General features: G+C 38.9%; 2 protein-coding genes across 4 annotated transcripts in view; one reads left to right on the forward strand and one right to left on the reverse strand.

The window, feature by feature from the left end:
• The window catches only part of il1rapl2 (interleukin 1 receptor accessory protein-like 2), a 633588-nt gene that overhangs the window by 570912 nt on the left and 45678 nt on the right, over positions 1–16998 (reverse strand). The window lies entirely within an intron of this gene.
• Positions 3299–13529, forward strand: LOC117251126 (uncharacterized). Its single transcript, XM_078169188.1, has 7 exons — positions 3299–3401; positions 4963–4988; positions 5458–8148; positions 8546–9549; positions 9750–9905; positions 10212–10304; positions 12439–13529. Exons 4-7 carry the CDS (start codon positions 8566–8568, stop codon positions 12745–12747), a joined length of 1542 nt encoding a protein of 513 aa, XP_078025314.1. The 5' UTR covers positions 3299–3401; positions 4963–4988; positions 5458–8148; positions 8546–8565; the 3' UTR covers positions 12748–13529.

Below are 16998 nucleotides of genomic sequence, written 5' to 3' on the forward strand. Positions count from 1 at the left end.
GTCCCTCTTTTGTTATCATTTACATGAAGAAGTGGCAGAAATTAGCCTACATACTCATTCAAAACTTGAACAGTAAATACTGATCACAGTTGACTTTTTTTGTCTATTTATTTTGTTCACATTCTCTGCTTCACAACACTTTCAAAATGTAACTACACTAACTAACTAAACTATACAACTACATATATATATACAGTCAGGTCCATAATTATTTGGACAATGATACACTTGTCATCATTTTGGCTCTGTACACCACCACAATGGGTTTTAAATGAAACAATGAATACCTGCTTAAAGTGCAGACTCTCAGCTTTCATTTAAGGCTTTTTTCAAAAATGTAGTATGAACTGTGTAGGAATGACAACCATTTCTTCACACAGTCCCCCGACTTTAAGGGCTCATAAGTATTTGGACAAACTAACATAATCATCAATTTAACAGTCAGTTTTAATACTTGGTTGCAAATCCTTTACAGTCAATGACTGCCTGAAGTGTTGGACACATAGGCATCATCAGATGCTGGGTTTCTTCCCTGGTGATGCTCTGCCAGCCCTTTACTGCAGCCGTCTGCACTTCCTGCTTGTGTTTTGGGTGTTTTGCCCTCAGTTTTAGCTTCAGCAAGAGAAACGCATGCTCAATTGGATTCAGGTCAGATAATATGACTTGGCCATTGCAGAACATTCCACTTCTTTGCCTTAAAAATGTCTTTGGTTGCTTTTGCAGTATGCTTCAGGTCATTGTCCATCTGCACTGTGAAGCATCGTCCAATGAGTTTTGAAGCATTGAATCTGAGCAGATAATGGTGCCCCAAACACTTCAGCTTTCATCCTGCTGCTCTTGTAAGCACGACAAGACTTCACTAGAATAAATACCGAGGGTTTATGACAAGATGCAAACCATTGGTTAGCCTTAAAAATGGAAGGCCAGATTAGAGTTTGTCAAAAACCATCTAAAAAGCCTGTACAGTTGTGGAACAGCATACTATGGACAGATAAAACAAAGATCAACTACCAGAATGATGGGAAGACAAGAGAAGGAAGAAGGGAAGGAACTGCTCATGATCCAAAGCACACCACCTCATCAGTGAAGCATGGTGTAGGCACTGTTATGTCATGGCCATGTATGGCTGCCAGTGGAACTGGTTCTCTTGTATTTATTGATGATGTGACTGCTGACAAGAGCAGCAGGATGAAAGCTCAAGTGTTTAGGGCACCATTATCTGCTCAGATTCAACCAAATGCTTCAAAACTCATTGGACGATGCTTCACAGTGCAGTTGGACAATGACCTGAAGCATATTGCAAAAGCAACCAAAGACATTTTTAAGGCAAAGAAGTGGAATGTTCTGCAATGGCCAAGTCATATCATCTGACCTGAATCCAATTGAGCATGCGTTTCTCTTGCTGAAGCCAAAACTGAGGGCAAAACACCCAAAACACAAGCAGGAAGTGCAGACGGCTACAGTAAAGGGCTGGCAGAGCATCACCAGGGAAGAAACCCAGCATCTGATGATGTCTATGTGTCCAACACTTCAGGCAGTCATTGACTGTAAAGGATTTGCAACCAAGTATTAAAACTGACTGTTTAATTGATGATTATGTTAGTTTGTCCAAATACTTATGAGCCCTTAAAGTCGGGGGACTGTGTGAAGAAATGGTTGTAATTCCTACACGGTTCATACTACATTTTTGAAAAAAGCCTTAAATGAAAGCTGAGAGTCTGCACTTTAAGCAGGTATTCATTGTTTCATTTAAAACCCATTGTGGTGGTGTACAGAGCCAAAATGACGACAAGTGTATCATTGTCCAAATAATTATGGACCTGTCTGTATGTATATATATATTACACATGCTGGTGACCAGATTTAACATTTCTCATTTTATTGTTTTCATTCATTTATATATATATATATATATATATATATATATATATATATATATATATATATATATATATATATTATTAAATGACATCTTTGTTTTGATTAGAGCATTTTTGCATTTTTTCTCAGACATGGTAAATATTCTGTGATTTGGCAAGTGTTTGTCATGATCAGGTAATGAATAATAGTTTAAAACCACAATTAAACATGTTTTCTTCAACTTTCACTCATCATAAATCAACCCTTAAACTTGAAAGAAATAATATTTTAACAGTTATTGTGATAAAGACTGATATGAACATTTTTATCATGATAACATTTTTGGCCATATTGCCCAAGAAAAAAAGGGAAATTCTCTCATTGATTTGAATTGGAAGTATTTCATCACCTTTCCAACATTCTGATGTACAGGTCCCATTCATTTCCGATTAAAATATTCAAGCTTCCCTGTCTTTTTCCTCATGTTCCTCATCATATTAGATATTGCACCAGGAAGAATGTGGAAAAGGACTGAGGTAGAATAAAGAGGAGGTGGCGTGAGGGTAGATGGGCGCACTGGAGTCCGATGGAGGGAAAGGGGGGGAAGGGGTGGAAGGAGGAAGAAAAACGTGAAAGCAAAGAGTGTTTTGTATTTTTATCACATGCACTCTCCCTCTTGCCCCTTAAAATTTCCCCTGCATGTATTTTTAATTCTTACAGATGGCAATAAAATGAACATAGAGGTTCAGCTAAGTTGAAAGAAAGAAAAGACAGAAAGAAAGGAATGTGAAGATGTTAGGAAAGGAGTCAAAGTAGGAGAAAGAAGTGGGAGGATGTGATGACAAAGAAAGGACAACAGATTGAGAGAAAATGGGACAGGAGGATGGGATAGAGGTGGAACAGAAGAAAGAGGGATTTTGGTCCAGCCTAGTGTTGACAACTGCCTTACCATGACAGGCCAGAGACAAAAGAGTAGAAAGGGATGGAGGGAGGTATGGGAGGAAAAAGCCTTAGGTGTTGTAACAGCAAAGAGACAGAAGGAGAGAAAATAGGGGAGAAAAAGAATGACAAAAAATTTGGAGGGGGGTTACAAAATAAAATGGGAAAAAGAGAGAAAGAAAGAGGAGTGACAGAGGGAGAGCCAAATGGAGAGAAAGGAAATGTGTATTGATAGGAGAAGAGGCAGAGAGAGATTTTTCTGTCAGAGGAATTAGCAGCTGCTGAGATGCACTGAAAAAAGTGAAACGACTGTGTCATTCCTTTAAAGTGCATTTTTAAATTGGTCTAATGAGAAATCATGGATTCTGGGTTAAATCTGATTTTTCCAGTTTGCTTCAAAGCAAACGACACTCCCCCTGGACAAAATGAAATGAAACAATTCTTCTTAAATGGTATTTTCACTTCAAACCGGAGGTTTCCTTGTCACGTGACCATGTGACGTCACGTCAGATCGCTCTTCTTGAGTTTGCTGTCTGCCATTACTGGCCCCTCGCATCGAAGGTGTGGACCGTCTGTCGTGCGTGGAAACTCTTTAAAACAAGGTAAGAATTCAAAATTGAGATGTTTTAGGGGCAATGTGGGCTTGCCAGGCATAGTTATGATTAGTTACAGGATAGACAACTAAAATTATCTTAAAGACTGCCTTTGTGTTTTGTGCGCGAATGCTAACGCTAGCTAAACCAGGTTTGCATTTATTTGACATGCAGAGGGCGATGCTTTCGTTGCTTCCTTTTGACAAGTGCAAAGTTAATGTCGTTGCTAATGTTATTGTTCAGTCATGTCATGAAAGAATAAGCGCTTACGCTTATTATTTAGTGTGATAAGGCCCCTTTTACTGTATAGCTTGAATGCAGCATACTAGAAGCGGGAGCGGCTTGCTGCAGGCAGGCCCGCGCTTCACGCACACGCACACACACACACACACACACACACACACACACACACACACACCGAGTTGTCCCTGCAGCAGAGGTGAGTGAGGCAAAGACGGTGAAACTCCGCGATAAGAGGCCTGAACATTTGGGGTAAAACGGACAACTTATCAAAACTTGTATTTAATACGTATCTCATAATGTAACCGGGTGACAAGTGCAACGTCTCGTCTTCCTTGTCTCTCACCCGCCGCTATGTTTTCACAGAAGCATCTCGCTTGGTTAAAGCATGTAACTTGAGCCATTTTATCATGCACCCCTTTTCCTCGATCCGACGGCAATTAAACGCGTCGGCTAAATTAATATTTTTTGCACCACTGACCGGTTTCAAAACAGAGCCGGGTGTGTGTGGGGTGGGGTCCGAGGTGAATGAGAGTGATTGTGATTTGCGAGGGTCAATGAATTCATCTCCTAATGCAGGTATGTGAACACAGGGAGTGTGGAGCGGACACGAAAGAGAAGGGGAGACAGTGAAAGTGTGTGATAATGTGAGAGTTTACTGTTATGATGCGGGGTTTCCGCTATGTTCACCGTTACTTGATTATTGCCGCCGCTGCTTCAGAATTGGGGCAGACGCACAATAGTAGTCTGCCGGTTACCTTTACTTTGTACCCTAAATAACACACCTCCTTTTTTTTGTAATTCCCTCTTCCTCAGCGCTCATGCTCTCACTACATGCTGTTCTGATGTCAACAAACACACATGGCGATGCCGCAACCGAACTACACAACTGTTAAATGATTGGCTGTTTGCCTGTCACTCGGAGCGTTCAGGGATATGATAGGCTGTTTCAATGAGCCAGGCAGGGAGCAAATGTGTTAGATGATTGGTTGTTTGTGTGTCACTTTTAGCAGGCTCGATTGTCATGGGATATGATAGGCAGTTTTGGAGCCAAAGCATATTTGAAGCGATGTTTTTCCCAAATAAAATACCATGCAGAGTAAATGTAAATAAAATATAGACAATTAATGTTTTATTCATTTTGTGCGACCCAGTACCAAAGGATCCACAGAAAAAAAGAACCATTTGTATTCCATTCTCTTTTCTGTCAGTACAGTACCAGTATAGCAGTATGCCTAGTATGTCCTGGTATTGTCTGTAGTGACAATTATAGATAATGCTAACTGTTCCAACAAAAACTAAATGTGAATTCTTTCATTTCTGTTTACAGATTTGCTCCTGAAAAGGTCACAATTGGTAAGTCCCAAAATGAACAACTGTGGAAATTATTTTCATGTATGTTTAAGTAACATTAGTTTTTTACATTTTATAATTTCATTGAGTTTTAAATAACGTTAAAAATTGATTTAAAATGTTAGAGTGCGATTACAGTTATTGTGCCAAAAAATAAATCACTGATTTTTGTGTCTCATACAAAATGACCTCTTACTCCAGCTTTTAAATTATTGCAGAGTATCTGCAGATTTTCAGGATCGTTTGATCAATTCAAAAGATTTACATTTCAATACAACTTTTAAATACTCTGAATTAATATAGGAAGAAATTAATATTTACCAGCTTTTAAGTGTGTTGATTTCCTGTTGAAGAAGTAACTTGATAACAACTGCTTCATTAGATTAAATGCAAATGTACATCTATCATGCTGCATTTTGTAAATTGTATTAAGTGGCAACTGGGTAAGGTGGGTCTTCTTTTTCTTTCCCAGTCTTCCAATGAATGTTGAGATGCAAAGACTGTGGTGCCTCTGTGTCACGAAGATCTGAGCTTCTTAAACATTATAAGCTTGAACACAGACATTATGGACGCCGCCATTCCTATCCATGCATCCATTTAAACTGTCCGTGTACCTGCAAAACTTGGAAGGCACTTTTGACCCACTTGTCAAGATCTCATCAGCCATCCTCACAAACTGAACTAACCACATTTAAATGTCTCTTATGCAACTGCAATGAACGTTCAACTTTAACAGACTATTTTCAACATATAGCTCAGCATCTGAAAAATAGTGAAACTGTTGATTGTGTGTTTCAGGGGTGTTCGTACAGAACAAATATTTATGGTTCATTTCGGACTCACAGAAGCAGAAATCATAAGAATTGCTCAGTACATGACTTAAAGCCTGAAATAGTAGAGAAACAGGGGTCAAGTTTAGGTGTTTCTGTTGAAAGTGATTGTTCTGATAGTGTTGGTTTTGAGCCCCCAGATTTAAGTGCAGAGGACTTGGATGATTCAAGTTTTGATTTAAATGACTTGACACATAATGTTGAGCTCAAAGTTGCCTCTCTCTTACTGAAGCTAGAACATATTTATCTTGTGTCTAGTGTTGCTGTTGATGAACTTTTGCAAGAGTTTGACTATTTAATTAGCACTGCTTCTGTCCCTCTTATCCATCAAACCATATCTCACCACTTACGGAATGGCAACTGTCAAGTAGATGAAACTGTTCTGCAAGAGTTAGCATCTACTATTTGCAGGTCAAATCCAATCACAGCATCATTTAGTGGTCGTGGCCCACTTTCCACTGCCTGGAAGCGAAAGGCGTACTACAAAAAACATTTTAAAACAGTAGAACCTACAGAATTTGTACTCGACTCCCAAAACAAAAAATCATTTCAATACATCTCTATACTAAAATCGTTACAGCAGATTCTAAGTTGTCAGACTTTTCTAGATCTGTCAATCAATTTGAAATCTCCTCATCAAATTCAATCTGATAGAATTCAGTATAGGTGCTTTTATGATGGTAGTAATTATAAAGAAAATTTGCAGTTGTCAAAAGAGTGTGCAATTTCACTTATTTTGTACGTAGATGATTTTGAAGTCTGCAATCCCCTTGGTACCTCGAGAAAAAAACACAAAATCTGTGGGGTATATTGGGCATTAGGAAACTTACCTGCTAGTTGTCACTCATCACTATCTAATATATATTTAGCTGCACTTATTCGTAGTGAGGATGTCAAGTGTTATGGTTTTGACAGTGTACTGAAGCCCTTAATAGATGATCTTATCACATTACAACAACAAGGACTGTTTATTGCCAAGTTGGGGAAAACTGTGAAAGGCTTTGTTCATTGTGTAGTAGCAGACAATCTCGGGGCCCACGGTATCGCAGGTTTTGTGGAAAATTTTTCAGGTAAATATTTTTGCAGATTTTGTACAGCAGAAAATGTAGACATTCAAACAAAAGAAGTCAAGTCTGGAGCATTCTGTTTAAGAACAAAGGAAATTCATACCTCTCATCTGAGAGCTATTGAAGAAAATTCATTGAATTGTCATTTTGGTGTAAAAACAAAGTGTGTGCTGTCAGAAAATCTGTCATATTTCAGTGTGACAGAGAGTTTTCCCTCAGATATAGCTCATGATCTGTTTGAAGGAATTATCCCAGTTGAGATTGCTCTTTGTCTTGATGTACTGATTTCTAAAAAATATTTTACATTAGCCAATTTGAATGAAGAAATAACAACGTTTCCATTTAAGTGGACTGATAAGACAAACCGCCCCCATCTTGTGCCCCTCACCTACACTACAAAAAGAACAATTGGAGGAAATGCACATGAGAATTGGAGCCTGTTGAGATTTCTTCCTCTCTTGATTGGAGCCAGAGTTCCTTCAAGTGAACCAGCGTGGCAGGTCCTGTGTGAATTAAAAGACATAGTAGAACTTGTTGTTGCACCTCTTCATACTGAGGACTCTATTTCTTATCTAGACTTCAAGATATCCGAACACAGGGCAGTATTCCAAGAGGTTTTCTCCCATGAAAGAATTCGGCCCAAACATCACTTCTTGGAGCATTATCCCCTGTTGATCCGCCAGTTTGGCCCCCTTGTTGCACTATGGACTATGAGATTTGAAGCAAAACATAGCTTCTTCAAAAGAGTAATCCGTCATACAAACTGTTACAAAAATGTATTGTATTCATTAGCCCAGAGGCACCAATTTCAAACTGCATATAATCTGCACATGTCTGGATTTTCTAAGCCATCTTTGGAGGTTACTGATCTTTCAACACTTCCCCTTGATGTTCTGAATGAGGATATTGTACTGGCAGTCAAAGAGAAACACCCACATATGGACACTGTGAACCTTGCAAAAAATGTATCCTACAATGGTTACAACTACAGGACTGGAATGGTGGTAGCCCATGGGTCGCTGGCTGGACTTCCAGAGTTTTGTGAAATAGTTCAGATGATTGTGCTACAAGAGACGCTATTTTTTATTGTCAAAAAACTGAATGCCTGGTACCTGGAGCATTATCGAGCCTATGACTTAGTCGTATCTGCTACTAAAGAACTACGGCTTGTTGGGGTGCAAGAACTGACAGATCCCTACCCTCTGGCTCACTACATGGTTGGCGGACGGCGCATCATCTCTCTGAAGAGATACATACATGTATAAGGTTGTATATGAATGGGTGTAGGTTTTCTCAATTAATTTTCTCATTTTTTCACTTGCTTTTGTTTTATTAGTCTATTTAATTGTCAGAAAAAAATGCACCCAGTTTGCCAAGAATGTCCCCTTTTCCTCTAATAGCTCCTGACCTAATTCTAATGAAATAGGCATATTTTTTTTTAAGGTAACATTAGGCCTTAGCAGTTTGATTTTCACAAATATTGGTAATTTCCTTTCTCATTCATTCATTCATTCATTCATACATATTCAGTTCATGTTTACTGTGAAATGTCTTATTTTTTCACCAGAATTTTTTCACCAGAATTTTGACTATGAATTGGCTCTAAATTATGGCTAATTTTGTACCACACCTAATACTGTATTTTTATTCTTGTCTTTACTAGATCCTTTTGGATGGGCTGACATGGCAGAGAAAGGGCCAGCTAAGTTGCAAGTGATTTTAAATCCTGATGACACCATGAAGCTAATTCTGCCTGGTGGAATTCCAGAGACAGTGGAAGAGCTTATCAATCAAGTCATGAAGATGTGTGGATTAAATGGCAATTTTAGACTGCAGTACCAAGACAGAGACTTTGGAGATGCACTAGTGAACTTGACATCTACTACTGAACTTGAAAATTTGGCAACTATCAAGGTCATCCCAGTAACTGATGATAGCCCAGCCATCCCTGTCTGTGATGAGGTAGAATCTACTCAAACAGATGACACAGAGCTCCTGTCCTCACCCTCCAGCTCTGTCTCTACAAGAACCCAGATGTGGCCAAGAGAGTTTCCGATACCAACATTCTCCTATGACACTGAACTGCAGTTAGAAAAGGGAAATTCAGTGTATAGGTCAAACAAGAGACCATTGACACCAAGTCCTAAAACAATATCAGATATTCTGAAAAAGGTAGCTGAAGAGATTTACAAGTACAAACCCTACCCAACAGATGCTGACTTCAGTGACGTAGCCGAAGCACTAATCAAGAAGCATCCATGCCTCTCTGAACCTGGTTCGTACAACGGTTGCTACGGATGGAAAGGCCGGCTGAAGACAAAAATGGGCAACTACCGAACTCAGCTAAAGGGCATCGGATGTGCTGAATTACTTGCAAATTCACTGAAGTCCAAAGCTCCGGAGGATGCATTGCCAGCAAAAAAAGTAAAGAGACCTAGGAGAGGAGAAGCCAACCACATTCCTGACATTCCAACTGGAGAGACTCCAGATAATTTGGAAGATGACAGAGTGACACTTTTGAGTGAAGTGAGGAAGCGAAACAATCGTGCAGTGATAAAGAACAAAATGGACAAGACCTTTTCACTGCGAAGACAAGAAATTGTGGCAAAGGAATCAGGAGTGGAAGAGGTGAAAGAGAGATGGCCTGCATTGTTCACAGTGGATGAGGTAAGTAACTTTTTCAGTAGCAATAGGTCAGTGGTGGCCTGTAAATCAAATGATACTGATTAAGCCAAAGCAATTCAGAATGCATATTTAGGTCCTGTCACAAAAAAGTCACAAAAAAGATCTCACACACCACACAGTTTTAATGTAATATGTAATATACAATGTAATAACATTTGCTTGTGATATTTTGTTTTATATAGATCAATGCTGAATTTATGAGGATTACTACTGTTCCACTTCAACCGCGATTCCTGGCTTCTTTGGACAAGCACCACAGCAAGCTGATTGAGATCATCAGGAACAAGGGAGGAGCTGTCAGAGAGAAGACACGGGGTGTGCTGAAAGTTCTTGATCAGGTGTGTATTTGCTCAATACTGCAAAACTTGCCTTGTATCAGATAAATAGTAAAATTGTAAATAAAAGCAATCATGTTCATGTGTCATATTGTCAGCACATTTGATTGTGGAGTTAGATCACATGTTGGACAATGTTTATCTTCTGAGTTTGACAGGCTATTCACTGGTTTGCCCAAACAATTTGTTATACAGCAATTACTGTAGGTCTAAATTCTCATTTATACATTTTCGTGTTTGCATCTTCAGTCAAGTTGCACAATTTGACAGCATGATTTTGCGCTGTTTGTGTTTTGTACTCTCACCTAGAGCCTGGATGTGAGCCTAAAGAGAGAGTGTCTGCTGAAGTGCCTCATCTTGTACCTTGGGGAAGACGTACAAAAACTGATCAAGGAGTTTCTGGTAAGATATTTTGCAGTTAATCACTTCAGCTTCAGACAAGATAGGACATTGGGTATTTAAACTTTAAAGCTCATTTACATGATCTCAGGTCCTATAAAACTACTCAGACTGATTTATGATAATAAATTCATGTACATTTGCTGATGCCATTTAAAATGTCTACACTACACACACAACATACAATACATAACATACAGTGAGCAAGTAAACTCTAGCAGATGGAGCATGAACACTTGTCCAGATATACTGCGAGCAGTCTCACAATGAGGACTAGATGGAGCAGAGACCAGGAGCTGCTGCTCACTTCCAGCCACTTACTGGACTCTGAGGAGCTCTGGAGGAATCTGAGTCTGCCCTGATCTCTATAACTATAACAAACTTTGCACACACATCATTCTACACAGTGAAGCTCAAACATGCAATGTTAGAAACAAGAAGAAAACACATTTTTAAATAATAATATAGTGAATCTTAACTGAAGTATGTATGTATGTATGCTACTGTACTATTTAATATTTTTATGTCACAGCAGATGTTAGAACTTTTTAGAGGATAGCTTTAAATACTTGGACCAATATTTTACTTGCCATAAAGCTGAATGTTTGAGGTTCTAGATCACGTGTCAAACTCAAGGCCTGCGGGCCAAATCCGGCCCGCCATCTCATTTTATGTGGCCCGCGAGAAGTTGCAAAAAATATCATTTGCATCATACAAGCCTAAACTGCATTACAGAAGTATGGTGTCCAATAACTACATGTCCGAGAATGCATCCCTTTTACACACATACTGAAGTTATTTAGTAGCTAGATGCATCATTATGGGTGTATCTGATGCATCAGACTTTAATGTGTAAGATACGAGTGCATCAGTTCAGATGGCCTGTATCGGTAAAAAGCTGAACATGAATTGGAAACAAATCAGTGCAGCACTAGCGTATCGATACATCTCATTAGGACGCGAATATGTTTCATTTTTGGCATCAAGAAGCTGCCACTGTAACCTTCCTCTGTTTTCTCTCTCCTCCTGTCTGTGTCCGCACCGCTCTTACTGGACGCCTGCTGCCGCGCTCACACAAAACAAGCGCTCCCTCCTCCCTCTCCTGTGTCTCCTCATCATTTCATCAGAGCAGACCGCGATGAAAACAGCGACAGAGGTGGCATTGTACCGCGTCGCACCACTAAGTGTAGAATAAGTTTGTGTTTTATAAGAAAGATGAGAAACTCTGCTGCAAATCATTTATGTAAAACGTGTCTGACAGCAGAGTACAGAGCCACGAGTCTGATCCACAGAGACGTCATGTGACTGTGAGAGCAGAAAACACGGAGCATCACTGTTCCTCCACACTAATCAGAACCACAGAACTCTTCATATGAAACAGAGCAGCAGATCATCTTACTGCAAAAATACTAATATTTTAAACAGTTTTAAAGTTTGTTCACAGACACTACTTAATCTGTTTCATTTTTTAATACATAATTGTACAATTAAATGTCTACTTGCAAGATTTTTTCTATTAGAGCTTATTAGAATTGTTATAAAATCAATATTAATCAAATGCAGAGGCAATTATGTGATATAGATAGAATTGTATTGTCTTACATTTACAACCAGCCCTTTGAGGGCAAACCTAATGCTGATGTGGCCCAAGATGAAACAGAGTTTGACACCCCTATTCTAGGTTCAATAATAAGCACATTATTCAACACTACAATCCTGACAACGTAATCATAGAACAGAAAAATATACACAATTCTCATATGTGCAAATACAGCAATAGTAACCAAGTTAACAACCCAACATCCACACATATTATATCAAAAAGCTGAGTTACATGGCCCAATCTACTGGTCAAATACAGCATTTAACAAGGGCTGTCACAGCGCACATGTCTGCTTCCCATGGAGCCATTAACACCTGAGTTACTGACTATTCATACTTACCAAACACACAAGCAACTCAGTCGTAATCATAAAACAATAACAAATGTCTCTTATCTATCAGTGAAGAAATACAAGTATGGAATTTAACGAGATGCGACACAATAAACACAATATAAGTGTAACAGAAATGGTACTTACTTTTTTTTGATTCTCTTGACACTCGGGAGTACAATAAATGTCTTGTCTTTTGTCAGGTTGCTGAGAAGGATGACGCCGAAAGAGAGCTTCAGCAGTGCACAATGGCGGTGTTTGTCATCAGGGAGGAAGAGGATCCGTTAAAGCCACCATGTGACATAGGCATCATTATTGAAGGTGTGGAGGTGCTTAATGAGCTGCCATCAGTTGCACATGGATGTGCCCTCTTATTTGGCCTCATCTATGCTCTAAACTTGAGCTATCCAGGTGAGCTCAAACACACTTTCGATGCGCTGCAGAAAATATTCATGGAGATTGAACCAAAGAGAATGACACGCAGAGTGTGCAGTCTGAGTGTCAAGCTCTAAATATGGGGTTGCTCAAAGAAAGACATTTGGATACAACATGTTGTTCTGTTTTATTGCTTGTATTCAAATACATTCCAGGATAATGTAAGGGGTCATTGTTACATAAGAGAGAAACTAGCTTTAATTCAAAACACGATTTAATTTGTGATTTTCTGTGTTAACAGAATTCTTTCTGTTGTATAAATATTGTGGCACATATATCAACATTGAAATGTGAATAATGCTAAATTCAGTAAGCAGTGTAAGAGCACTAGTGGTTATGTTTTTTTCCTTGAACTGCCTTTATTCATAATTGCACTCACAGCAGCTGTGTTTTTCCTTGCTTTATTTTTTGGGGTCCCCTGCATTTGTAATGGTTCAAAAATAATGATATTCCTACATTTATATCATTTTGTCAAATGATAGCAAAGAGTTAACACTGTTTCTATTTTTATACTGTTTTATTACTGTTACTGTTTTATAATGCTGTTACTTTGGATCTCTGAAGTTTTAAAGAAGAGGTGAACAAACCAGTTTTACATGTTAAGATGTGTAAGTTGATGTGTTTACAGTTTCATTAGGTGTAAAAAAAAAAAAAAACATGATGAAAAGACCACATTTTATTTAATTTTACATGGAAGTTTTTTTTTCCTAAGTGTTGTTGTGTAAAACACACACTGGCCTGTTGTACTGGTAACAACATTGACATAGTTTTATTAAGTTTTTGATGGGTTTTTTATTATTATTTTGAAAGGTGATGCAATTTTCAGAATCATCAAAAATAAATGGTCTTTTGAAGAGAATTTTCCTGTTTTTAGTTTTATCTGCAGTGAATCGGTTCAGTGAATTCTAGTTTTATATTATAGGGAATTTAGCTTTTGTTTGTGGTGAAAATTTAAGTTGTAAAAAGTTTAAAAAAAACATCATTATTTGACCTACTTGACCTACATTAACTAACACTTTGGCTTGGGACTAAATATAATGTATTGATTAAGGTATAATTAAAATTATACTTTGTACTGAATCAGAAATTTAACTTGAGAAAAATTTAAAAAAATGCATGTAACAAAATTACAGCAATTCAATTAGTTTATACCAAAGTAAAATCTATACTTACATGTAATAGTAAAAATTAGTTTTTTCCAAAATGAAAAATTAAGTTGTAACAAAGGATAAAAATTGTTTACGGTCTTTGTTATGAATTATATTTTTACTTTGTATGAATGCAATTTCTTTCTTTGTCTTAAGGTCAAAAATGTATTTCTAGTAAATCAAAATTTATGGTTTCAACCACATCATAAATTTAATTTGAGAAAAACTAATAAATTTAGGTGTAACAAATTACAGTAATTTTTTTAAGTTGATCCAAAGTATCATTTTTTTCAGTGTGGTCTGGAGTCCAACATGGCACGTGCTGCACACACACACACACACACACACACACACACACACACACACACACCATCTGTGGCAAACCCAGGCAGGCAAATGACCACATTTTTGTGTGCAACAACACACATTCAGGGTCTCCCCTAGATGTTTTTCAGCTACTTTTTCCCCACTCTCTGTGGTGCAAAACCCACCCTTGCTGACACAGACTTCTGAAAATGAGACATTTTCGAGCACAGGGGTCACAACTGCACACAACGCAGACTTGCCTCCACTTTGCAAAAAGGAGAAAAGGCTAAAATGCAATAAAATTGAACTTCTGGCTGCAAGGAGGAACCACTACAGAGAGACAGATTTTATATACCAGTGAGCTACCAGGTACCGATACCAATAGAGTACTCCACTCAATACTGTATATATATATAATGGAGTGGCTTGTAGAATAGCCATAATTTCCGCTGATGTGATGGTATCTTGACATGCTAAACTGCCAGTTCCATCTAATACACTGTGCTCAACTTCACCACACCACAGACTGTATGGGTTGATGGGTTGAAGCTGCTGCTGCAGGAGTGCGAGTGCTGGTGAGCAGTTAATGAGATTCCGTGTGACCAAACACACACAATGACAGGGCTAACGGTTAGCATCACATGGCAAGATGTTATCTTACAGTTATAACGAGAGCTTTGGCAGGTTTGGTGTCAATGTGAATTTGTTGGGAGCGATTAAAGGCTTGGTGTCTGATGTTAGCCGCTGCTGCTGCAGCTTTAGCTCATGCTAACTGGGCAAAAATCGAACTGACATAGAGGCACTGATAACAGCAGCAACCATGGAAGTAGAATGAGAGTCGAAAGGACATTGAACTGTTTGCAGTGGTTATTTGACTAGTACAAATGAAATTGCAATTTTGTTTATGGGTTTTTTTTTTTTAGATTTTTTTTGGGGCATTTTGTCTTTAATGGACAGGACAGGTAAGCATGAAAGGGGGAAAGAGAGAGAGAGAGAGAGAGAGAAAGAGAGAGGGGGATGACATGCAGCAAAGGGCAACAGGCTAGATTTGAACCCGGGCCACTGCGGCAACAGCCTTGTACATGGGGCGCCTGCTCTACCCGCTAAGTCACTGACGCCCCGATTTTGTTTTAGTTTTAATGGTGACAACACATGACAGTGAGGTTGTAAAGTGTGTTACACCCACTAGTTTGAGAACTCTATTTTGGCCTATTCTTACACCTAATACAATTGTACACTAATCCAAGTTTCTCTCTTTAACTAAGCTAGCTTAAATGCCTCGTTAACTCATCATGAAAAAACCCTTCATTCAAACTTGACAAACAAAATAAAACTCACCGAAACTTGACAAACAAAATAAAACTCACCAAAACCATATTAGTTAGTCTTGTTAATCGTCAAGTTAGTTAGTCCACTGTTCCAATAATCACCAACTCTAATTTGGTCAGAACAGACCTTTAATTCATTGAGTTGAAAATGTAAAGTTATGCTGATCTACCTGCTGTTTATCCCCACGGTCTTTGCCTCTCAGCTGTCCACTGAGCAGCAGCTCTAACTCGATCAGGCAGCTACAGTTACGTTACGTCATGTTTCAAAAAACATGCAAGTAATGGCAACTAAACAAATGGGGAAAAGCAGCTACCATGATATTTTAAAACGCATTGCTTATTTAAAAAAAGTAATGTTATGCTACTACTTACTGCTCATTTGGTCGTTATGGCCGCTGCTCTGACCATCCTGCTACGTTGATTTTAATGGCAATATCCGTTCTACTCTCATTCTATTACAACCAGAGCAGCAGTAGCTCAGCCCATGGGAACTTGGGTTGGGAATCAGAGGGTTGCTGGTTCAAATTCCTGTACAGACCAAGCACTGAGTGTGGACTGGTAGTTGGAGAGGTACCGGTCCATGCTCCTGGACACTAACGCGGTGTCCTTGAACAAGGCATCAAACCCCCAACTACTCAGGATGCCTGTCAGGGGCACCTGTCCATGTGCAGCCCCCTTGCTCTGACATCTCCCCATTAATGCATGTCCTGATTGTGTCTGTGCCTGAATTTGGGCCTGTGTGTGTAATCTGTAAAATAACAACAGAGTGAAAAAACCCCTGAATTTCCTATTAAGAGACCAATAAAGAAATGCTGAGATGGCAGCAACAGAAAGTTTCTGATCTGGCTGGGGCTCGGGATGGTCCACATTCAGATCCCCAGTGCAAAAAGGATGGCATACAGGTATTTGTTAGAGCTTCCATACTACTTGGTACTGGGTTATTTCAGTCGATACCTTACAAGGTATCGAGTACCAATACCCAGTAGTAATAAGTACTGCTTTTAACAAAATGAGTCTCGATGTCTAATAAAAATTATAGAAACAGCCATGACTTAGTTGTAAAAGTCAGGAGTGACTGTCACAGTGGAGGCTTCTCTTAGAAGCAAGCCTGAAGGATGGCTCCTGTTAAAAAGCAGATTCATGTTTAAAGAGGAGATTTATGTAAAACAATGTGCCTGTTGGTTAGCCTTGCACAGCAGGGCCACACAGTCAGAGTGACTGATCATCACAATCAGAATTCAATTGACATTTTTTGGGAAGGAGAAAGCTTGAGAAGGCACAGAGATCAGGGAAGCCTCTCATGGAAAAGTAATTATTTTCTATTGAGGCCTGTTAAAAATCTGAGTAATGTGTCACAGTACGACACCCAGACAGTTTTACTGCTACCTCTGGCTATTCATGATCCACCACTGCTCCATTCAGCAGGGTATTGTATTCCAATACAATCCCATTGACCAGGCAGCCCGGTTCAATTACTAAGAGGAGCTATGTGATAATCTGGGTAAAGAGAAATGGATTTTCCTTTAAAATGGTCACTGCTCTGTGA

This window comes from Epinephelus lanceolatus, chromosome 7 (genome assembly GCF_041903045.1).
Source record: "Epinephelus lanceolatus isolate andai-2023 chromosome 7, ASM4190304v1, whole genome shotgun sequence".
Lineage (NCBI taxonomy): Eukaryota > Metazoa > Chordata > Actinopteri > Perciformes > Serranidae > Epinephelus > Epinephelus lanceolatus.